Consider the following 24,765-nt stretch of genomic DNA (forward strand, 5'->3'; position numbering starts at 1 on the left):
TATACGTGAGAGGCCAGTCTTACTTTTCATGCATGTAATGTCTGCCAACGTGCACCCTGCTCCAAGTTTGTATTTCTATGCTCTGTTACGCTTGACATGAAATTTGCTTTGTATGTTCACTACACTTAAAATGCTTATAGACATACATGAAAAACACTGCTCCACTGAGCTAAGGTTTTATTGCAAACAAAACTTTTTTAACAAAATCCAAATGCCTGGAACTGCACTGTGACTTGCACCTTATACAGCCTGGCAATGAGGCCAGTAAAGGCAGTAGTTACCCAAGTACCTCACACCAATTAAAGCCAAAACTTACATCCACATCAGCCTTGCCTACAGCTTTATATTTTGGGGAGGCTGATTTTAAACCAGATCAGCTCCCAATCCAGTTTGGAGGCTGGCTGTATCATGAAGGAGAAGGTGGTATGGGGCAGACTGAGCATCCAGCCATCAGAGGGCAGTGTATTCCAGGCGGAAGCGCCCACTGAATCACAGCATCCCAGCGCCCCACCCACCGCTGCGCAGCAAGGGAGTCCTGAGTGGTGGCTGTTTATGAGCAAGGGGCCCGTGGGCTGCCTTCAAGGTGCTTTCTGTGGACAGCCCATCTTAAAGTATTCGCGGAGTCACTGCAAACAGCCAGTGCCCACACAAACTCCTGCCCTACCAACACCAGAGAGTCTTCAAGGACGTGCCGTTGGCCGGAAGAAACGGCACGAGGAACCTAAACCAAAGCAAATGAACACACCAGCCACAAACAGGAGGGGAGCACCCACTGCCTCCCACCACAAAGCCTCCCCCATCCTGGATCTGGGAACTGGACTGAGAGGATGCTACCCCTGTGCTCCCCCTCACACTGCCCAGGGCTGCACCAGAGACCAGGAGAGGACACAGAAAAATGTTTCCATCTGTTGTGCCTGTTTGCTTCAAAATGTGCCTCTAGCCAGTATGCTCAGGAAGTTGCAGATTGCAGATATTTAAAATCCTGAAATTCTCTACAAAATGATAATATCATTGAGATACTGTCAGAGAGGTGGTGGATGCCCTATCCCTGGAAACATTCCAGGTCAGGCTGGACCGGGCTCTGAGCAGCAACCTGATCTAGTTGAAGATGTCCCTGCCCACAGCAGGGGGGTTGGACTAGATGACCTTTAAAGGTCCCTTCCAACCCAAACTATTCTATGATTGAGCTAAAAACATTACCTATTAAATGTATCAATGATCTGATTTTCAGAAATACTGAGGCACTTAAGATACAAGTACAAATATGTAGCAAGGAAGTGAACAGCTTGTTTAGACCCTTTTGACCATCCTCAGAAAGAAAGATCATTTTGTATTTACATACATGTGAAAGTCTAGTCTGCAGCTCTTTGACCAAAGTGTTCTTCTACAGCATTCCTCGGCTATATCTCATTTTTCCACTACATTATATAAATGTATAGACATCAAAAACCAACGTATTAAAATTGTTAACATTTAGGAATGAATGAACTCCTGTACGGGGAAAAAAAATTTCTCAGTGAGACTGGACACTTTACTTTTGTGTTCAGTGTGACAGCAAATGGATCCACTGCCATCACAGCCAAACAGGGCAGGAGCAGCAAAGAATGAATATCCTGTTATGCTTTCCCCACTAAAAGGAAAATATTTAGTCTTTACTAAAGAAAGTAGTAATAAAACAGGAAACATATGAGAAAAACAGACAGCCATGTTCCTGAACAGGTTACAAAAAACATTAGCTACCTTACCTAGACTTGAATTGCCTTTTGCAATAGTGATAGTCTTCTCATACATGTTTTTGACTGAATTTGGGGTTGTGGAACTTCCCTCCAAAGATACTGGGCATCTCTTTTCCACTAAAAGCACTTGATCCTAACACAAGGGAAAATAACATCAGTTCAGAATACCGAGATAAAAATACGATTGGACATACTGACCTCAACTCTTCTTACCTTACACAAAACCTAGGCACGTAATTAATACAGATTCCTTATACTGACATTGGAAAAGTCAGTCCATCAAAGATTAAACCGACATACATGAGGTTTCTGTTTTCATTCAGGTAATATAGAAAATCTACCATAAAGTATGCTTTTAATTTAAGGACATCAGTTACACTCTTAATAGTGGGATGAATTCAAGGGCTCTCAGACTCGTTCACCACAGATGTCTGACAACCTGCCAGTGCTAAAGTAACAAATCTTGTAAGAAATTGCAGCTCTTTTAAGAATTTCTTAATAAATCACTGAATGGAAGAAAAAAGAAACACATGTCACAGTGACTGCCATATAAAGGAATATTATGTTTGCACACTGTGGCATCGCAGGACAGTTTGTGAGCTGAACTCTGGAGGCTTGCGCAAACTTGAGGATGCAAGTCTTTCACACCACTCCCCCTTGGCTTCCCAGGCCTGGTTCCCAGCTGTGCACCTCCTCCTTGTGCCCATGCCTCTGCAGAGGTTAAGAGGGGATAAGAAAAGCCCCCTGGCCTGCTCAACAGGTACACTGTGTTCCAGCAGTGTCTACTGCTGTGAGGCATGAGCAGACTTTTATATACCCCTGTATCGCCAATCTCTGGGAGATGACTATCTGTCTTGACGCCATAAATTATCTCCTCTTTTGGGTAGGTCTAAATCTGTAAGTTTTGATGTGAGCTACCACATCTGATGGACATTTATAATCAACCAACCATACATGGCTGTTGACCAGTCAATTTCTCCAAGAGATTTTATGTTTTAATATGACCTTTCTGTAGGTTTTTTTAATTATTATTTAAAAAAAAAAATCTTTACTTTTCCAGTGGGATCAAGCTGCATGGTAGTATCAAGGCTTGTACTTAGTGCAATTTCTGCTGTTGTCTGAGATCCAGTCCATGTTGCTGTGTTTTCGCCTTCATTTTGGTTGATATCCGAAACATCCAGAGGCAGAAGATCCTTTTTAGTAAAACCAGTTGCAGTTTCCAGGCTATTGCCCACTACGGACTTTTGCTCTCTCTCTCTCTGATTCAGATCCATGTTGTACAGGTTCTTGTCAGATACACGGAAATCAGCTGCAGCATTTGAACATTCCTCTCCAACAGACTGTTAAACACAGGAGACAATGAACAATCAACATTCTTTTGTAGTATAATTAAAAAGTACATTTCATGCTAAAATCTGAAACAGAAAATAATCTCACAGAATTTAAACATATTTGTTGTAACATCAGTGTCTTCAGTAGATCCCTACGGGCATTTTACTATAAAATTTACTTGATTCCTCCGACAATTCCTTCTGTTTTAAAATACCAGAAATCATTGAAAATAAAGTTACTGCTGAAGGCCAAATTCTAATTTGGCACTCATCAATAAATCTCCACTAACTTCAACAAAGTAATGTCCATTCACACATTCTCAAACTAGACATAACTCCACAAGTTATTAAAATTAAAGTATCCAATTGTTTTTCTCAGGTAGAAGAACTTTGAAAGATCAAGGTCTTTCCTTTCAAAACACTTAGAAGCAAAGAGCAATTTCAAACAGTTCAGACAATAAGCATGCAATCTAATCATCCATTTAACTGAGTAGAAACGTATTTAGATACCCCTTCTACACAAAGACGGAAAAGTAAAAACTCAGTCAAATCTCAGCAAAAAATGAACATGGAGGTTTTGAACTGTGACAACAATGAAATACAATGATGCAGCTACAGAAGCTTATCAGCTAGTACTTATTGCAAGTGTATCGATTATGGCTGCCGTACTAGGATTAAGTTCTCTACAAAAAATGTGTTCAGACTTTCAAGATTCCAAGGTCCTGCATTTCAAATATTTTAAGGAATTTCAATAATCACATTCTGAAAAAAAATCTTCAAATATTCTCTAGCTCAGCTTTCAAAATAAGTAGTTTTCAAAACATGTAGGCCATTAGATATCAGAAAGATATATCAAGGACTTGGAGATTGGACTTACAGGCTTTATATCAGTGTCAGGGATTTTTCTCTGACATGTAGTAAATGTAGTCACAAGAACGTCTACCTCTATCTGTATTAGCTGTTATCCACTGGTCCTACTAATTCTTCTATTGCTTTTCGAAACAGTGGGGAAAACATGTTTCCCAGGATTTTGGGATATTTTGCAACATTGTGTATCAAGGACCTTAGAATTAGGTTTTCTCATCTTTCATGAAGTACGTACATGCTTGCTCTGTCCCCAGACAATCATCAAAAAAGGTTCACCTGTAAACAATTGGTTTACATAACATCTAAGATAATTGAGCAAAGCCTAAATACAACTAATCTGCATGATGTAACCAATGAAATAACTTCCTACCTTTTGGAGAACAGAACACCAGGACTATATTTAAATTATTCCATTAGGTTTCAGAGAAAGCTGGGACATCTACTTTTAAGTCCGTTTTGTATCTATTTTCAAATCAGTGAAAACAAGACCCAGATTGTACTCAACATTTAATCCATATGCTATATATACATATTAAGAGTTGCAGCATATGCCCATTTTTATTTTTGTTTCACTTAAAGAAAAGCCAATGCCGTAATTTTTGAAGACAAACACAATTTCAGGAATTTCTAACTACAGCAACATGTGGCCTCATTTACATTACTTTGACTTTAGGTATTTTTTTTCATCACCTATTTTAAAAGTGACACCAAAGGCATTCAGAACCTGTCAACTGTCCTGCAGTCAGAAATAGCTGAAATACCTCTGCATTCCTCATAGCATCTAATAGCAATTTTTTCATTTTTACTGCACTTCACTTGCTTCAAAAGTCTTCTTTTATGAACAGATTTTCTTGCTATGTTTACTTTGTGAAGTCACTCACAACTGCAGAGTATAAAATGTTACTTGATAAGAACTTAATACTCACTTCATACTGGTGCACAGAGAGGAACACTGAAAAGTCAGGACCATAGTCTTTAAAAAAAACATGTAAACCGAAGCCATCTCTAAGTCAATGCTGAAAATAACTTAAGACTTTCTAGAGCCTCAACATGGCATATAATGTAAATCCAGCCTCTATCTCATAAAATGCTTCTCAGCTTGCAAAACGCATAATCGGTTTAAGTAACAATTACAGAGTTAAACAATGCAATCTGTCCCACTGGCACAGCAGACATGTGCTCTTCTGTGGATTAGGAGAAACCATTAGAAGATGAATTTAGCTTTCCAACCAGTGCCTCGTAAGGGCTGAACGTATTTCAGAAGGGATAAAGGGAGTTACTGCAGCTCAGGTGTGGAGGAAAAAGCAGCAGCTACTCTATTCAAGATCACAGACTGCAAACCCTGGAAGAAATCCCTACAATGTTGTTTTCAAAGATGACTGCTAGAAGAAATGACTTGGAAGACTCTGGATTAGCAAAATAAATCTATAGATTGCCAAGAAAAAGGAGCATGAAAAACCATGGAGAGAAACAAAACACCAACTCTGACACAAACAATCAAGTCATTATGGGTATGTGACCAGGAAGAAAAAAGATACTGATCTTTGTAATACTCTTAAAGAACTTATCTTCATTTACTGACTTTAAATAGAAATTATTAGTAATCAGAGGTTTGATATTTACAGATTTACTTTTAATTACAGTAGCATTATGAACATTTCATTCAAGAACACAGTAAATGAATTAGCAAACATACTAACTATGAAGCATAAAAGCAAAGCTTAGGATGAAAATTTACTCTTGCTTTTCATACCTAAAATACTGTAGAATAACGCACTTATTTTGTGTTACCACTCTTTACTATGCTCTGAAGTAAAAACGATTAAATTTTTGTAGCAGAATGCTCACCTCAGCTTTAACACTACAAACATCTCACCATACTTTATCTGGCTATACAAAACACAAATCCAAGCTTTCAACCTTCTAGCTGCCTCTCTCTTCAACACACACATCTGAAAGACACCAGTATTACCCTAAACAAAACTGCACTTCAATCTGGTAATGAACCAGGATGACATAAAACATCTGTATCTAATAAAACAGCCTTTTCACACTTATAATCAAAGTTTGCCATCAATAAAACCATCCTCCTTTTTACCTTGGGAGTTGACAATGGAAGAGAGAAGCTGTAGTTCAGCTCACCGCTACAGGCACTGCCATGCAGAGCTATCATTGAAGCCTGGAAGACGTCACTCTCCAGCGAATACTGCGATTCAAAGGTGGACTCATCCGCTAGATCTGCCTCGCCGGAGTCCACCTAACAACAAAAGCAATTCAATCAGCCAGGCTATCTGTTACCTTCACACCACATAAGCCCCAAACACATGCACCTCAGCCGCTATATACTGACTGACACTTTCCGTCTTTTTTTTCCCCCCCTCCATGTTTTACATTGAAGTTATATTTGCACAGCACAGTAGGAAAAAAATCTGCTTCCAGTTACAATTCATGTTACTACATCTTCAGAGGTTGCAAAGAGTATCTGAAGCAAAGTGAGAGTCTCAACTGGAATGAGTTGCAGGGCTGAGGTAGGCTGATGCCTGTTAACAGAAGTACAAGGTGTTAGGAGAATTCTGCTGTACTCCCTGGTGTCAAAATTTTGATTTGTTTAAGGCTTTTTTTTTCTTTTTAATTTTCTTTTATAAGAATCAGAACTGAAAAAACAATGAGCTTCACTTAGTGCCACCTGTCAGGAATGTTCCCTCCACCCAATTTCATAGGTTCGGTTGTTTTTAAAAGGGTATGAAAAATAATCTTCTGGAAATTGCAATGCTTTCCAATATATTTATAAGAAACATTTATGACATGATTTTTTATGATTTCCAAAATATTTTGCATTTGACAAGAAGATTAATATGGACAACTATCCTGTCTTACATGAAAAATGAAATTTTAGAAAGAGTTCCAGACATGGACACGGGCAGTATTTTTTGCCTTTTTTTTCTTAAATGAAATATAATTTTTTCAAAACTCATATACTTTCAAATACTAGAATAAAATTAAGTCCTACAAGACTTAATTTATGGTGCTTCACATACTACACTTTGATTACAATTTCTTCTCCCCTGGCAGAGCTCAAGAAAGCAGTGTATGCTAACAAAAATGATCAGTGAGTTCAGAGCCATGACCGTGCCATAAACTTGTATGAAGCAGCCAAGTGAACCCATATGCAGAGATGGGATCTAAGTCTTGTTTTTCAGCCTCTGTGATTAATCATACTATGAATTTATTATGTCAGATTCACAACAGCAATAGCAACAATCTGCAATGATTCAACATACTGATTCCTTTTTGGGGTACAAATGATCCATTTTTTATTGTCTCAACCCTAAAGACTTAACAACTAATTCAAACTGCTCCTTTGGTGTAACTTACTCTCAGCCCATCTTCTGGAAAATGCAGACTAGTGTTACTGAAGCTATGCCCTAAAAAAAGGATTGTGAAAAATGGGGACAGACCTGTAGAATATGAATGTAGATTTATCTATGAAAAACAGTATCTCATGAGTGCACTCTGCAAACACATCTTTAACTGGGTGATGGCACATTCAATTTCATATTTTGCACATTTGACAGCTGACAGAGTTGACAATTTAACCATATTATTATCTGCCATATATTTCATTGTTCTTTCACAATTTTAATTTTTTGTATGAATCACATAGAAGTCAAATTTTTAAATACTTAAAGTTTTAATCTGATCTTCAACCCATCTTTAATTAAAAGATATTTACAATATATAATCTGGCTTCTTCATACTTCTTCTCAATGAATAGAATAAGGCAAACCCTATTACCTAACTACTGTACCAAGGTAACAAACTGCAGAAGAAAAAACAGGCAGTCTTGTTTAAAAGCAAGTTATTAAAACCAGGTTGTCATTTGCAAATGTGAAAAAATAGCAAACATACTGGAATCAGTAATTCAGAGAGTTTTGCCTTGAAGGAATCCATTTCAGCTTTTTGTTTGGTTTTGGTTTTTTTCTAATGAATTAAGTTCTGGTGTTTAGTAGAAACTGCTTCTCTACTCATCCCCAGAAAATGAGGGCCAAATAACTTCAATATCAGGCCCAGATCAGTACAAATAAACATTAGAAGACACACTCGGAATATATTTATATTCTGTTTTTTGGGGGCTTGGGGGGTTTTTTGTAGAGTCCTATTTCCTTTGTCTTTTTCATCTGAGTTCTTATTGGTAAACTCTGGGCTATGTAAGGCACTGAATGCTCAGGTAAGACGCATTGTTTGTACAAGTGAACACCTTTTGACCTTGCAGATCTCATAATCACCGATTGATGCTGAAGTCTAAAGAATACTATTAGGAGGAAGCATTGGCAGCTTTTGAAGACAGACAGCATTCCTTTTAAGGCTGGCTTACATGCAAAAAGAGAGTTCCAAAAACTTTTAAAGGTAGAGAAGTGATGTATTATGATATATAGGCAGACAGATTTATTTACAAAATAAGCACGTGAGCATTTCTCTACACAAGGTGAGATTTTCAAAGGGATACTCCGTGCATGCAAGGAGAAGTGGGCAGCCATGCACTTTTGAAAACCTCAGCAAAATACTTCCTTTTTTCCCAGAAACTAACATATTATAGGCCAGATTCACAGCTCATGCACACAGCCAAAATCTCCAGATGCCAGTTTCTACCATGTGGGGATCCATCCCAGCTATGGTGGATGAGTAATGTGGTGACAGTAAACACTAAAAAATAAGCACGAACAGTGACAAAGCAACCCCTTTCATTACAAAATGCAAAGACTTAAGAAATCTTTTGTAAGTTGGGCCACTAACCAGAGCCAGCTCAGCATGGAAGAGGGCTGCATCAGCTGGCCCCTCCTCCTCAAGTGACTGGGCAGTGTAGAAAAAGCAATCTTCCTTAGCAGAGACATAGCCCTCCTCTGGTGAAAGCTGCAGAAAGAACGAAGCTCTGAGTTGGATGAGTGGCCAGGACACAGGGCGTGCAGTGCGTTATGTGTGTGGGTTTAGAGAGGCAAATGAATTCCAAATGCAGCAAAGAGTTCATGTCAATCACAGTCACAGTGTTGGGTAGGTAGTTTTTTTTCAAATTTACCTGAATTGATTCAGCTTCACATCTCATTTTACATCCCCAAGTAATGAAAAAGGCCTATCCAGCTATACCACAGAGCCCACAGCTGAGTCTAAACTCATTTTCAATTTCTGCTCTTATTAAACATATACTAAAACTGCCATCAGAGCTGCCACCAGGGAAAAAGCCTAACAGCAGAGGCCTTTACAACCTTGCTAGCCGCAGAGTAATCTTGTTAGCAGGCAGGAAGGCTGCGTCCACTGTCTGCGTTTTATGATTGTATCTACTGGGTGGAACAGCCTCAGGAGGACAAAACACAATTCTAACTAAAAACCAGCAGCTTTTTCCAACATAATTTGATGCTAGGTGCATTCGTCCAGTACTGCAAAGAAGCCAGTGATTATTCACTATGTTTAATTAATTGGCAAGTATAATACATGAAATATTAAAAGTGCAAATGCTGAATGTTTACAAAATGCTGGGAACAGAAACAAAACCCCCACGTATTTTCTCTTTTAGAGTGACATCTTCTTAAGTAGGAAAATATTCATTTGCAAGACATTTTAGTGCGTAACACAGAGTCTCCACTACAAAAAACGAATTTAACAAAGCAAGTTAAAAAAGTACCCTCTTACTATGAAAAGGAAAGTTTCTAGTAACTTAAACATCAGCCATTCCCTCCTACCCTCTCCACAAAGATCCACTAAGAATGAAAATTTGGTATCTGCATCCACAAGGATCACAAGATTACCATTTAATGAAAAGCAAAAATGAACCCCAAACACTGCACTTGGGCTTACAAATATAGTGAAAGGTATCTTCTTTGTATGTATAAACTGATTTGAATTTAACACACCAGGGACACTAGTCCACTAGCATCCTTACTGACATGCTATCTCGGTAACCCTAGGCCTCCTACAACCTCATTCTTCTAATTGTTACAGACTACCTTCTAAAATCTAGCCTGAAATTATTTATGGCTATACTAAAATAACCAGTTTGAGGTATATGAAGTGAAGACTACTCACCATTCTTTAAACATAAAGTGTGCAGTCTAAATACAAAGACTGCATATGTACTATACCTTGCAAAGCAAAGGAACAGGCAAATTCCAGGCAAACTACAAAAAATTGACTTTGTGTCACCATCTCACACATTCAGAGAATCTTGTAAAGTGTACAAAATTATGCCTGGCAACTTGCAGCCCTGAAAGACTGTGCTGGTTGCAAGATGCTTCACTGTTTTCTCAGCTGCAAGGCAGGTGTGATAGGTCCTGCAATCACTACACCAGTCATACACTAGACAGGCCACTCCTCTATGCAAGGAGATACAGGAATCTGTTAAAGACAGTTTCTGGATGTTTTGAGCCACCCAGCTGTACCCCAAAGCACACAAAAGTGTATGCAGAAGTCAGGATCATCATGTACCAGCTTAAATTACATGAAAAGTACCCATCAAATTCCCAAATCCTTACAGGCAGTGGTTTGGCAACTCCTATTTTAACTGTTCCTGCTGGGGCTCCTTTCAGTGCTTGTACCGCTTCCTCCAAGCTGCCATTTTCCAAGTTGATATTGTTGACAAACATAAGCCGATCTCCGGGAAGAAGTCTGCCATCTTGCTCAGCCACACCCCCAGGAACTAATGAGCGAATCACAATTACGGTGTTTGCTGGATCAACAGGATCCTAATTAAATAAAACGAAGAAAAACATTTCATTTTATTTATTCTTTTATGTCTTGAGAGGCTAATTTTTATGCAGAGTTGGGTTATTAAAAAAATTGGAGCTCTGCTCCAGATGAACCCTCAGCAGGAACATACCCTCCTGTCCATACTGCCCATATGTTTAGACTTCCACCTATTTTTAGTTCTTAAATGTGAAAATTATTACTCTTTTCTAGGTGATGTCCCATCATATATCTCCAGCATAAAATAGTGCTAAATTGCAGAGTGCTGTTCATACTGTAATGAGTAATTACACACCAGAAATTCAAATACTTCCTACTGCAATGACAGCGTTGCAGACTTCATCCTCCCTTACACTCAGTGGTTTGGGAATACAGCTGGGCAGTGCAGCCTAGGGCACTCTGGCAGAACAAAGGGCTTATTTTCAATAACTCTCTTATACTTCATGGCACCACATCTTGCTCAGCTGAGAAAGCACTTTTTAAGGGGCAAGTCCCAGTGCATAACTAATTAAACACTTTATGGGAGACAGGAACATACCAACACAGCACTCTAATCAAGAAGATACAACAAACTGGCGTTTGCTTTTAAAAAAGAAAACTGCTTTGAAGTCCCCATCCTTCAACACACTGATTTTTATAAAAATGCCACCATCAAATACTAAGAACAGATTCTGTTATAACAATTATCACAGGTGCACACACTTGCATGATTCTTATAGAACTACATTCACAAGGAACATCATTACATGTCAATACTTCCAACACATGGGAATGCACTTGAGTGCATGCACAGAAAAAAACAAGAAATGTAATAATGTACCAGCTTTACTGATAGCAAAAGGAAGAGAAAAGAAACATCTACAAACTGGCATCCAACTATAACAAGTTCCCATGCCAAGATATACACCTGAGAGGATGCACACCATCAAGGCAGCACCCAAAACCACAGGACTTGGAGGCTGATGAAAGCTAGTGTGAGAGAGAGGCATTGAGGGAGGGAGGGAGGGAGGGAGGGAAGGACACCAAGAAGACCCTTAGCACTTCATGGCAGTTAATGCAGTAAGAATGCCATAGAGCAATAAAACACTTCACAAGTGGAAATACAACTAGCATTGCTGGAGATAGTGCTTAAGCCCTAACACTGACATCTTCCTCCCTAATTTAACAACAAGTATTTACACTGTCACTTTAGATGACACTGCATGACATAGTTTTTGAAAAAAATCACCTCTCTAGTGTATGTGATAGTCTTCCCTGGGTTAAGAAATTACATAGACTTTCCTACAGGCCTGCTATTGTAGAAAACATGAGGAATGTATGAGTATGAACATAACTGTCCTTAACTTCAGTCACTGTTCATTGAAAATTAATTGAAAATTTGATGGAAACAGCAAAATATGAAGATAAATCTCACTGTAAACTTATTGTTCACAGTCTTAGATGAAAGCAGAAACTTCAGTGACAAAATGAAATGTTTTAGCCACATCTCAAAGGAGAGAACATAGGAAAAATCACAAATATAACATCAAAAAAAAAGGTAAGTTTCAGAACGCTGACTACAGCTGTAGGATATAATCAAACTCATATTTGCAAAATATATGAAACAATTTAAGGTACTTCCCACAACCCTTCAGTATTACCATCCATAAACAAAATTCAGTAACTAACCACATAGGCAACCACCATTTGTGTCAACGCTTCAGAAGAAGCTGAAGCAAAAACGTGCTTTATTTTGTGCTGACGTGGACTCCAAATACTCAGGCTCAGCTATGGTGTCTCACTGCAGAGCATCATGAGTAACACATTAAAGAGTAGTCACTGTTTCGTAAAACAGATACTTGACTATGCCTTTATCCTTCAGATTATTAAACTACACTGCTCTTCACCTTTATCAGTGTGCAAATGCAAAATACTACTGAAGCATAGATTAATTCTAAACAGTGCCCTGCGGGCATAATTTCCACCTGGAAGTGACCTCCAGATGCAAATGCATATATTCTTAGGGACAAGATCCAGCAGAGACCTGGGAGGAGACTGCATCTTACAGCACCACCAAACAGCTGAGGAAAAGCCTACGCAAACCACAGGGAGAAATTACTTGACTTTGAACAGATTAAAAATTATCCACTGTGACAACTGGGAACAGGAGGAACATTTGTTCTGGGATCCTGACCAAATGCAGGCAGGAGACAGGCACTGAGCTGTTCGCTGGGACACACCAAGAATCACAGCTTGAGATACCCAGGAATTCTGAAGTCAAACACAAAATGAAAAGGGATGTTCAGGCACGTCCTGGACAGACAGCAGCTAAGCAAGGGATTTCAGAATTGCAGTTCTGGACTTGAGTAAATCCTGCTTTAAGCACCTAAGTCCTTTATTGGATCTTGCCCTAAGCACCTCACTGCAGGTGCAAAACACATGGCTAAATGCCTCAATATTCTGACTACATCATTCATTGTCCCTGGGGTGCTAGCAGATGAGCTTTCTGAAGCCCCTGGTATATTATGGATTACATATTTTTCTGGACCAGTATTACCATTATCATTAGAACTTGTAGTCTAAATACAGTAAGAGGAATAAGTAATGTAGCTATTGGGATGCCTACCAGTAGTGACATCCATTTAGCTTTACTGTATCGCTTGGTTTCCATTAACATTTACACTTAAAATACGTATTTAGACCATACTGCGAGATCCAAACAACAAAAAGGATTTTGTCCTCTACTCAAAGAAAGGAGTGCAGAAGTTACCTGGTAGTCCAATATGCTAAATCCAAGTCCCATAGTCCCTTTCTCCAGCTCAATGTGCTGTACTTCTGTTTCCCACATTGCCAAAGATGAGCTTTGCACCTCTTCCACACTCTGACCCTCGTCAGTTATTTCCAAAGCTGTTCCCTCTGTGTCTGAGGAGCCAATGAATCCAAGGTCTATGTGAGCCTGAGAAAAACAGTGCATGTTCACCAATAAAATGTAAATGTCTGTGAATCTGCAGAGACAAAACTCTGTTCACCAAGAACAAGATAAAAACTAAGTGATGTTTCTCTAAATGCAGAGAAAGTGCAAGCACTCAGCAGAGTTAACAAGTCTGATAAAGCTAGCACAGAATTCACATATCCTTGTAACCAAATAGCTATGCTGCAAGTATATGAAAGTACTCACTGGAAAAATATTTACAAAATGGAATTTCTGTCAAACTAAAAACTTCAGAAAACTTCATTAGTACATGCATTCAAACATACAGAAATATCTGTTATTAAACGGCATGTCTAAAAATATGCCTTGATCTAAACATAGTAGCACTGACAGGAGTCAGAACATTTAAAGAAAGAAAACAGACACACATACATACACACACATATATGTTGTTCTCTCCCCTTGGTTTCATAGAAAAGCTTAGCAACAATAAGCTGAATTTGGTGCCTTGCCCAGAACTCAGAATTAACTGCCTCTTTTCATACAAATGCTATTGCTTTGTATAGTATATGGCAGACTATTCCTACATATTTAGTACATCAGGCTGCCCAGAGCTTTGCACTTATCAGTGCAGAATTTTGTCTGCCAGTGAATGCACACACAGCTCTGCACAACACAAACCCAGAAAGCAAAGTTTGAAACCAGATTAAATATATTCAGATTCTAAAGAACACACAGTTCAGTTTGCCATACACCCACGGCCTACCTGCAGAACACAAGTTAAGTACTTGGGTAGACAGACCTGCATCCCAGAATATTTCTGCCCATGAACTACCAGGATTGACACCTTCTGGTTGCCCTAAAGTACGGTTGATGAACATAATTTGCCTTTTTCAATTTATCTGGTTCCAAGTCCTAAAATATTAAAATGTATTTCCTAATCTTGTATGAGAACTTTATATGTTTTTTCTCAAGGAAACGACCATTTTCTCAGTGATTTTTTTAAGACAAAATACCTTTTCTGTGAGCTGAACGTCAGATAGACTTAAACTCTCCAGTACTTCTGGGTGAGTGATGGGGGGAGCTACTGGACGACAGCACACCATTGTCACCTTAATAGGCAGTTCTTTCAAGATATTGACCACATCCTTGTGATTTTCTCCAAGCAAAGAGATCTCATTCACCTCAATAAATAAAGAATATACAGTGTTTAGAAGTACAATGAACAAAAAATGGGTAGAAAACAAAAGCCCAACCCACCAACCACCTGATTAAAAAAAAAAAAAAAAAACAACACCATGCTAATGGACATTGTCAACCCTTAATTTCTGCTCAATTTGGTGCTCAGACTGAGCACCAAGATAAGTTTTGAACTGAATGGATAGTCTCATAAATTGCGTGACACCACCCTACAAACACCACATACTCTGTCACTTCATGTTTCTTGCATTCATGTGAACCAAATTCACATTTTAGTTATGAGAAAATGATTTAGAAAAGCAAACAGGTGTTTAGTCCCTTCACCGTGTAGGGATATTCCTATTAAATTTTAATGCTTTTGCTAGGTATTCTTTTTTGGTGACCTTGAACTGTATCTGAAAACATCAGCTATCAGCTGAGAAATGCATGTAAACATATGCATTCATATAAATACATATAAGTACATATGAAGTGACTGCTCAAGCACTTCTGGTTACAGCTGGTATGCAGTTACATATGCTACATTCCCAAAGTCATAACCTGTGAGAAGCAAGTCACTGCTCAAAAATCTTACTGAATGCAGGATAAGATGAAGTAGTATTTTTCCTTACTTCCAGCAGCTCATCTCCACTGAACAGCTTGCCACTCCGTCCAACTGGCCCCTCCGGTAAGATAGATCTGATGAAATGATGTCCCACTGTAGCTTCAAGGCTTATCCCTAACCCACTGCTTTCACTAAATTTGTTAACTATAGCCACCTAAAAAAATATTACGAAATTGTTACTTCTGACATATTTACATCTGTACCTGTTACTTTCCATTTCAATTTACATACAATGAGGTGAATATTCCAGAAGTGAGAAACAAGAAATATTGTCTGTGTAATGCAGACTTTTAAACTGCAAAAGCATCCAAAGTTACTAGCTTAGGTTTTTCAACAGCACTGAGGGAAATAAAAACTGCAGCTTAAAAGAAAGAATCCAACTTTAACTTCCCCGTAAGATGAAAAGCACTGAGAAGGAAAACAAATACCAGATAAAACCTAAAATCTGCAGGCTACATTTAGTGAAAGTTACACAATCACAAAATAGTAGACTATTCTGGAAAGGAAACTACTGTTATAGATTCACAGAGTGTTATCCAGGAACCACAACAGACCAAAACACCCTGTCCAGAGTAACACGACTATGTCACCCCATGCACGTTTATAGAAAGTCAGCACTGCAGACCTACTCTTTTACCTGCCTTTATGTGGTGCTTCAGACTCTTAAGCAGAACAACAAGAAAAGCCCCTTAAGCACAGAAACTGAAACACAGCCCAATCCAATATAACCTATGCCAGATGGGGAAGAGGCTCTGCAATGCATTTGTGTAAAAATGTGACAATTTTTTGGATCAGGGGACAGTCAGGTAAAAACTGAAACTTTCATCACATACCACTTCACCATAAACAAGTGGGAACTGTATATGACAACAATATATCTAATAATACATAATTTTGCAGAGACTACAGCTCTGGCATATAATTTTGAAATAAAGTCCTAAACTCAGATACTGCTTTTCAACTGTATCTACAGTAAATATCCTATGCATTATTTAGATCATTACATCAAACAATTCATTCAGGATGCAGAATGGGTAGGACATTTCAAGCATTAGCTTCAAATTCTGGCTAATGAAGGGAGCTTTGAAGTTCACCGTAAATAGTATTTTTTCCTCTAATACACATTTATCCTCTTGAAGCTAGGAAATCTGTGAAACAATACTCACAGGCACAGTAACCTAAGAAGCCTGTGATTATTTTGCTAAAATCAATACAGAAAAATATGTATCTATATTCAAAATTTATAATCAAAATAAAATAATCTCAACAGATTAAGAATCATATGTATGATTTTTATAAAGGAACAAATTTAATACAAACATATTTGTATCTGTACGTTAGCAACATAATACAGATCAAAGGGCAGTTAGTAATAGTAATCAAAGTTTACCTACCACTATTTCATAATTCGAACCCATAATCCTCTGCCACTTTGCCTTCGTAGCTGCTGCTTCTGTAGTAGTTAGCTGGAAATCTAAAAGTTATGTCTGAGATTACTGTGACAAAAAAGTAAAACATCCTGTCTATTCCTATAACTGATAAAGTATATGGACCACACAAGACTACACAATCACTCCTGTGATGCCAGAACTCTCCTAAATAAGACTGAAAACACAACCTGTTTTGTCTCACTGGGCTTGGGTTTACCAGAGGAGAAACTTGCAAAATAGTATTAGATCCCACCTCCTGCAAAACTAACTGTGTATTTTGAAAGACATGAAGTTCAGTCAAAAAGTTTGGTGTGAATGGCTGGGAGGAAAGGACACATACTTAAACTAGCCTCAGTGTTGAGTGAATTTAATGCAACTTTACAAGATAATGGGCACAAGGCAAATGAAAAAGTTACGTGCATACTCCAGGCATCTGTTAACCAGACTGTATGTGGGCTGATCAGATTGATTCAGGGGGATGGCCGAAATTCTTACTTATGTGATACTGCATATTGATCCTTTTGAACAGGCCCTGCATTTTACAGAGAGTGTCCGAGGAAGGTTTTCAAACAAAATCTGGAGGTTTTGTACTTTCAAAACTATGAGCACAACTGTAAAAGATGTTTTTGAAACTGTAGGCCATAGGGGGTCTTAGTGAGAGAACTCAAGCCCTATCTCTTTTTTTTTTTTTTTGTTAGATTCACATACGTGCACACATACAATGAGAAACAATTCTAATAGCTAAAGAGCAGAAATGAAATTGGAAGGGAAGGAGGGGAGAAAAGCAATGACACTGTGAAAACTATAATGACAGGCTAGGCAGCAAACTGCAGCAACTCTTAACTTGATTGAAATTTTATCTGCAGGCTGAAAAAACAGAAATTATTTCCTCCTGCTCATTTTCCCCTCATTCACACTGTTTAGATTCTACGGCAGGAAACAATAAAAAGCAGTATTTAGATACAACAGTCAGCAAACACAGCAGATTTAACAGGACCCTACATATTCAAGGTCCATGGTCTGTGCTGTGCCTACAGTAAGTATCAAAATAAACTCTTCAGGTCTGAATGCTCATCTCAGGCGAAGACTAAAATCTTCATTGCAAGATTAAGTTCCCAACTCCCACTGACTTTTAGTAAGAATTTGAAGTGACTAACAGCCTCAGACAGTGTTTTAAATCTAGTCATTGCTCGGAAACGTTACTAAAAATAAAGCCAGGTGTTATGTGGCATTCAAATATTACAAAACTTTCCCCACAGCAGAGACCTTGCAGTATCTGCAGGAAAGGTGTTAATTTTTTTTTTCAGCTATCCAGGATAATGGAAAGCATGAGTGATGAAAAGATACATATTACAGAACTCATATGGGTGATGCTTTTCAGTTCCCCTCTAGCTTTGGAAGCAGGGCAATGTTAGGAAACACATCAAGTGCTGTCTCAATCTGGAAAACATATCATGACATAGGACTTCTGAAATGCACCACAGGGCCCTAACAGCTCGAGAGGGAAAGGAAAATACCCATTAGAAAAGAAGAATTTCCACAAGGAGTATGGGAAACGTCAGAGCATATCAGTGCACCAGAACTGACTGAATTTCAAATATTATCAGAGAACACAGATTGAAATGAATGCAAGCTCAGGAATTTGTGAAAAGGAAGTTTATCAGAAGAGGTAGAAGTCCTGGAACTGCAGCTGGGCTAGAAAGCTAAGGCATGTTGGGGAATGAGAAGGGAAGAAGTTTAATACACAACTAGAATAAAAAGAGTAGAAATACAAAACTAGACTGAAAAGAGGGCTGAGCATGTAGCAAAAGCGGACTGCTTCATGTGACATCTTTAACATATAATTATTTTCAGAGACATACAGCAGTCAATGATCTTACAGCACTCAAGAGTACATGCTTACATGTATGATTACTTTCACTTTCTAGCTGTACCTCAGCTACATAGCCCAGAGGAGATGGAAAGGCACACAAAACACCCGATCTTTGTGTAAGCGCACCCAAGTGCATTTTCACAGAATAAAGTATTAAATGTTGCGAACCTGTTTCCTGTTGTTTCATGTCCTCTCCGATATTTACCACACTGGCACTGCATGGCAGTGATGGGGAGCCCTGTTCTATTTCACTGTTATCTGGAAAAAGAAGAAGCAGCTTTTTCAGCTATTTTATGTGTTGCAATATTCATGAAGCTCACAGGCATGCCTCAGGGCACTGACTCTCTTTTTCACTGGACTTCAGAGAAGTCCATATTTGGCAAATGGAATCTGGCATGAGGGGCCCAAGAAATGCCATATTTTAAAGACGTTTTCTCTTCTGTTAATGTTTTGCCTTCTCCAGTGAATTTTGCAATGAAACAAGACAAAAAAAGCACAATTATCAGTAGCTGCATCTCTATGATTGAAAGAAAAGTTATTGGAAAACATGTAACTGTAACATTCTTTAGCACCCTTGTATTACCTATTTTTTTCCTTCCTCTTCTTTCCTTTGTGCAATTCAGGAAGCTGACACTGAAAAACGAAAATGCTACAGACTTGGAGACCTGCATACCTGACAGACTTTTCACTTGTAGAAAGCCTCTCCTACCACAGAGTTCTGTTAGGTATGCTGCTGGCTGTCAGCTGTCTTGACACCTCTAGGCTGGAGAAACAGCACCTTCTGAGCATTTCCTCTGTAATTTTTGCTAAAGGTGAGAATGAGAGGATGCCATACAGATAACATTCTACTGGGTCATTCAAAATCTTGTGCGAGGTGGGGATTATGCCTCAGTCTATGACTTGTGATATACTTCTGCTGACATCAACCTATAACAAAAGTAGCTGAAAAAAATCTGTTTGTGCATCCAGCCTCTGTGCAGATACTCTGTTCAAACACTTTCAAGATCTGGCACATATACTTCAAGATGTGCACAGTGTAAGATTAAGCTTCACTAATCTCATCTCAGCAGCAGCAAAATTAATATTGGTCATTGGCTTCTGAACTTTGTACACATATGTAGTTTATCAGATTATTAATAACCTCTAGATACAGGCCATTCCTCTCATACCTCAAGCTTGTGACACTGACACGCAAGAGCGAAAGGAACTGAGACTTGCTTTTGCTTATTGTGGAGGGTATCTCTTTGCTTGCTCTTGAATGCAGCTCTCACCCTTGAGCACAAATAAACATTCATTGCCTTCTTACCATTTGAAGATTTGCAGGATCAAAGTCTTGAAGCAATTCAGCCAGAAGTGCAATGCAGCACAGAGCTTTCAACACTCACTTTGAAAATGTAGCAAGTAATACCACTGTGTCTAACAGATTAATCAAACCATAGTAGATGAAATTCTCTGCTCATGTACAGCAGCTCTGCCATCAGTAATAGCTACCCGGAATGAATCTGGCCCATTTTATTTCCAGTTTGCAATTGAGAAGAAAAATGTTTCAAGCCAACTTTAAAGCAAAGCCAGTTTTAATTACCTTTGGCTGTGCTACTATCCATTGTTTGGAACAGTAAGTCCTTTTCAACAGCAGCACTGAAGTCCTCCTGGGGCTGAATATGATTTTCCTGCTTAAGCCCTCTTCTGATCAAAGTGAGACGAACCGTTTGTCCCGTGTGCCGCAAAACATCAACTGCTTGCTGGTTAGTAAAACCCTGAAGATTTGTTCCATCCACCTGCAGGATTAAGCAGCTTTTCAGCCCGCAAAACACCACACAGAAAAAAAAATGTCTAGGGCAAAATAATATGGTGAGCTCTCAGCATTTGTTAGCCTGAGCACTAAGCAAGCGGAGGGACGAGAACAAAAACCTGGATGACTTAACGACATTGGATACACTAAGCACTTTCACTGGAGTACCCCACAGCTAGGTAACAACCAGTACCACAGCAAACTGGGGAGAAGTGCTTTGGGTGCCCACCACAGTGGGGCCAGGCAGATCTGCTTTGCCAGGTGGGAGAGGACACAGCACATGCTGTGCGGGACACATTGTGCAGCCTGCCTGCTCAACCACTTCAGCCATCCCCACCGCTGAGGAGAAAATACTGGGTGAATAAACCAACACAGCCATGGCTGGGAGAGCTGGGGAGGGGAGGGTGAGGAGAGACACATCCGTCCACTGTGGTAGAAAGAACTACAGAGCGCAGCCGTTCTGAGGCCAGGTAACGTCAGACACAGTGAAGTCTACTATTGAACACTGTGAAGTCCAATTTCCTGATCAAACACTGTCCCAGCTAGCCAGATGTTCTCTCTGATCCGTCATTTTAATATTCTAAAGAACAAGATTTTGGCCTCTTCTGTTTGAAGCAACCCCATTATCTCATTAACTCAGGGTTTTCTTCTGAAACTCAAGACTTTGGCATTGCTCAATTTCACCGCATTATCCCTAGTACACTCCACTTTTTATTCTCCTTCTCCCTGCAAACTCCATATTATTCTATTCTTTCTCCGTCTCACCCCTCAGCACCTTTAATCTCTGAAATACCTCTAACAATACTATATTCCTTGACTCCTGTAGTTGTTTCAGTCTATCTATACAACATACATATTCCATTATTTTAATTCCTCCTGCATGAAGAATGACTCCCCCTGGACCCTTAATCGTTTTGTTGCCCCTCTCTGAACTTCTTCCAACTCTGGTGCTCTTCTAAATATAATTAAAAATGAGCTGGGGTTATTTAATTTTTCCTCCACATTTAAGCAAACCCTATTTTAAAAAGTTTATTATTCTTTTGTCTGAGGTCACTCAAATCTTCTTCTCCTTCTGCATCTGCAGTAGAAGAAGAAATCAAACTTTGAAATAATCAATTTTAGCCATTTGTACACAGCATTTAAATCATTATAAAAAACATCTATACTTCCACATACAAACATGCAGGCACATTTGTACTGGGAGAGAGACCATAACCTGTTCTTAGTGCTGCCTTCGCACAAATTCAAGGCCAGATCTATGACAGCCACAAAAACACGGTTCCTGCATTCATGACCTGATTTTCACCACACAATTAACATTTTAGGCATGAAAATACTTTCTTCTTTCTCTGAGCATCTAAAACTTTAATGACATGCTTTTAAAAATCATTTTGAACAGTTGCTTAATTTGAATCAAACTGAAACTTTGCGTTTACTAAGCAGTCTCAAAGCTCCTACTGATAAGATACACACATACAACACAGATTTTCTTGAGAAACACAAGTTACACACAAGTAGCATAATCAGAAAGATAATGTGATCAAATACTCAGTCAAAAAAAGGACTCACCATTTCAACACCAATCCTAAATGTTTTAAACACATAGTATATGAGCATCTCTTTACAACTTAAAGTGGAGTTTTGCAGACAAGCGATCTCATTTCTTTCTGTGTTTACTTACAACTATAATTTGATCTCCCACATGGATTCTGCCATCATGTTCAACAGCACTGCCTTTTGTAATGCTTTTCACAAAGATACCAGAAGGTTCTGGGATGAAGAAACAGAGAAAACTAAATTAACTAATTTATTAAGAAACAATTTAATTAATGCAACAGTCTCCAAATAATGCCACCGGCCAAAGGGAGAAAAAGAAAGAAAACACAATCTCCACATAAGATAAGGAAAGAATCATCAAGAAAGTATATGCTTTAAGTAAAACAAATGTATTATTATTTTCCTAAAGGATGAGCTTGATTAATGTCAGCTTGCATTGCACCAGATCTCATTCAAAATCTTACAACGCCAAATTCCCTTTCTTGCTGCAAAAGAAGAAATACTCTAACTTATTTTAATCTAAATGTTGAAACCAATATTGACAAAAAACTTACCTCTGACTCTTGGTCAGACTTAAAACTGCAGGACAGAAAATTCAGTCTGAGTACACTAACCTGGTAAATTCTGGATTTGCTATGTACTTAATAACTGCTTAAGAAAATGCACACTTGGATAACCAAATGCAGAAAATTATAAGCAAGCAGGACTACAAATTACATTTGAACCAGCTTTTAACTACAGCTGTAAGTCAGTATTTGATCCAATAAAGAAAAAGAAGACACAGAAGAAAAAAAAAAACCAAACCCCAAAACAGAACCATTTTAGACAGTTACTGATTTTGAATCAGAAGGAAAAGTCATATATATAAAACACCTACAGAAGGGACATTTTACAAAAAGAAATCCATTTCAGGAAAAACACACTGGAATTTGAAACAAATTCAGCAGCTCAATAAAGTGAAAATCTATGGAGTTCTTACACGCGCATTTTGCATAGTATACATGAAATCAAGAAAAATACTAGCATGAACTGGCATGAAATCAGGTCTGAGGGTCACAGGCCTGTAACATTGGTATCAGAAATCTTAACAGAATCTACTTTCTCGCGACAAATGTTCCAACTCTGTTAAATGAATACTTTTGATGGGAAGATAATCCACTACAAAACGGGTTTTAACAGCTGCCAAGACACCCTAGTGCCTTTGCAGACCTGAAACTCATCTTTTACTGGGCCTCAATATGACAAAAGTTAGCAGGAAGGAGGGCTAAATCTATGTTTTGCTCTAATGACTATATTCAGCTTAGGAAGAATAAGACTACAAATATATTTAAGTCACGACATTGACAATTCTTTTCTGTTTTTTCTTAATTTATTGTTTTCCCAGGTGTCGTGGTTTAAACTCAGCCGGCAACTAAGCACCACACAGCCGCTCACTCACTCCCCCCGCCACAGCGGGACGGGGGAAGAGAATTGGAAGGGTAAAAGTGAGAAACTCACGAGTTGAGATAGGAACAGTTTAATAACTGAAATAAAATAATAATAATAATAATAATAATAATAATAATAATGATTATGATGATGATGATGATGATGAAAATAACAAAGAGAGAGAACTAAAACCCAAGAAAGACAAGTGATACAAATGAAAACAACTGCTCACCACCAACTGACCGATGCCCAACCAGTCGTCGGGCAGCGGCCCTCCCGCCAACCTTCCCCCTAGTTTTATTGCTGAGCATGAGCATTCATATGGTATGGAATACCCCTTCGGTCAGTTTGAGTCAGCTGTCCCAGCTGTGTCCCCTCCCAGCTTCTTGTGCCCCCCCAGCCTGCTTGCTGGTGGGGTGGGGTGAGAAGCAGAAAAGGCCTTGGCTCTGTGTAAGCACTGCTCAGCAATAATGAAAACATCCCTGTATTATCAACACTGTTTCCAGCACAAATCCAAACCACAGCCCCATACTAGCTACTATGAAGAAAATTAATCCTATGCAAGCCAAAACCAGCACACCAGGTTTTGTGAATAACTAAATGGGTTAGTATTACTAACTTCCAAGTGTTTTTATATGCTGTAACAACTGTATGGTAACATGACAAGTTGCTATTTGTCATTCATTAAAGATTCAGCCACAGATCTTTCTGTCCAGTAGTTTTATTGCTGCTTCTCTGACAGCAAAGTTGGGCTTTAACTAAGTGTTAACTCACAAAACTGAGATGTCCAATTAGTTCCCAAGGCAAGAATATTTTCTAATGCAGTTACATGGAGCACAATAAATTTAAAATTAAAGATTCGTGATACTCCAACACTAAATCAGTTAAAATATGCTATTAGATCTATCACATGTTCTACAATTTAATTTGCCTTTTAAAGATTCAACTGGAAGCTGCTAAAGAGTGGACTTACACAAACTGTGACCATCCTGTCCTATGGAACAGACTGTTAAAATTTAGTCCAGCTTCCCAAAGCCAACAAGTTATGTCTATAAACTGCCAATAACGTGGGATGTATCTATCCTTACATTTTTCTAACAATATATACATGGGTAAAAGTCAAGCCAACAGCTCTCGGAGAAGTTTTACAACACATTCGACAACTGTCCCTTCCTAGCAGTATTGCATTTGCCTCCCCCTAGGGAGGCCTAACAGAGTTCTGGATCATTTTTCTGAAAAATTTAGTGGAAATTACTTAGTAAAAATACACAACTGTACATGAACACTGTTGCATTTATTTA

General features: G+C 38.6%; 1 protein-coding gene across 24 annotated transcripts in view; it reads right to left on the reverse strand.

Moving 5' to 3' along the window:
- MPDZ (multiple PDZ domain crumbs cell polarity complex component) overlaps window positions 1-24,765 on the reverse strand; it is a 98,546-nt gene that overhangs the window by 45,590 nt on the left and 28,191 nt on the right. For 22 of the 24 annotated variants that reach the window (XM_076363088.1, XM_076363107.1, XM_076363106.1 and 19 more), the window contains 12 exons: window positions 22,161-22,249; window positions 20,270-20,465; window positions 18,856-18,945; window positions 16,779-16,858; window positions 15,392-15,538; window positions 14,597-14,764; window positions 13,419-13,604; window positions 10,459-10,668; window positions 8,729-8,845; window positions 6,033-6,191; window positions 2,789-3,076; window positions 1,746-1,869 (listed from right to left, as the gene is read on the reverse strand). In XM_076363088.1, the coding sequence (XP_076219203.1) occupies window positions 1,746-1,869; window positions 2,789-3,076; window positions 6,033-6,191; window positions 8,729-8,845; window positions 10,459-10,668; window positions 13,419-13,604; window positions 14,597-14,764; window positions 15,392-15,538; window positions 16,779-16,858; window positions 18,856-18,945; window positions 20,270-20,465; window positions 22,161-22,249 (1,854 nt within the window). The remainder of the gene's footprint in view (window positions 1-1,745; window positions 1,870-2,788; window positions 3,077-6,032; window positions 6,192-8,728; window positions 8,846-10,458; window positions 10,669-13,418; window positions 13,605-14,596; window positions 14,765-15,391; window positions 15,539-16,778; window positions 16,859-18,855; window positions 18,946-20,269; window positions 20,466-22,160; window positions 22,250-24,765) is intronic. The other 2 variants (XM_076363097.1, XM_076363103.1) reach the window with 2 other exon arrangements.

The sequence above is a fragment of the Aptenodytes patagonicus genome, chromosome Z (genome assembly GCF_965638725.1).
Source record: "Aptenodytes patagonicus chromosome Z, bAptPat1.pri.cur, whole genome shotgun sequence".
In the NCBI taxonomy this organism is placed as follows: Eukaryota; Metazoa; Chordata; class Aves; order Sphenisciformes; family Spheniscidae; genus Aptenodytes; species Aptenodytes patagonicus.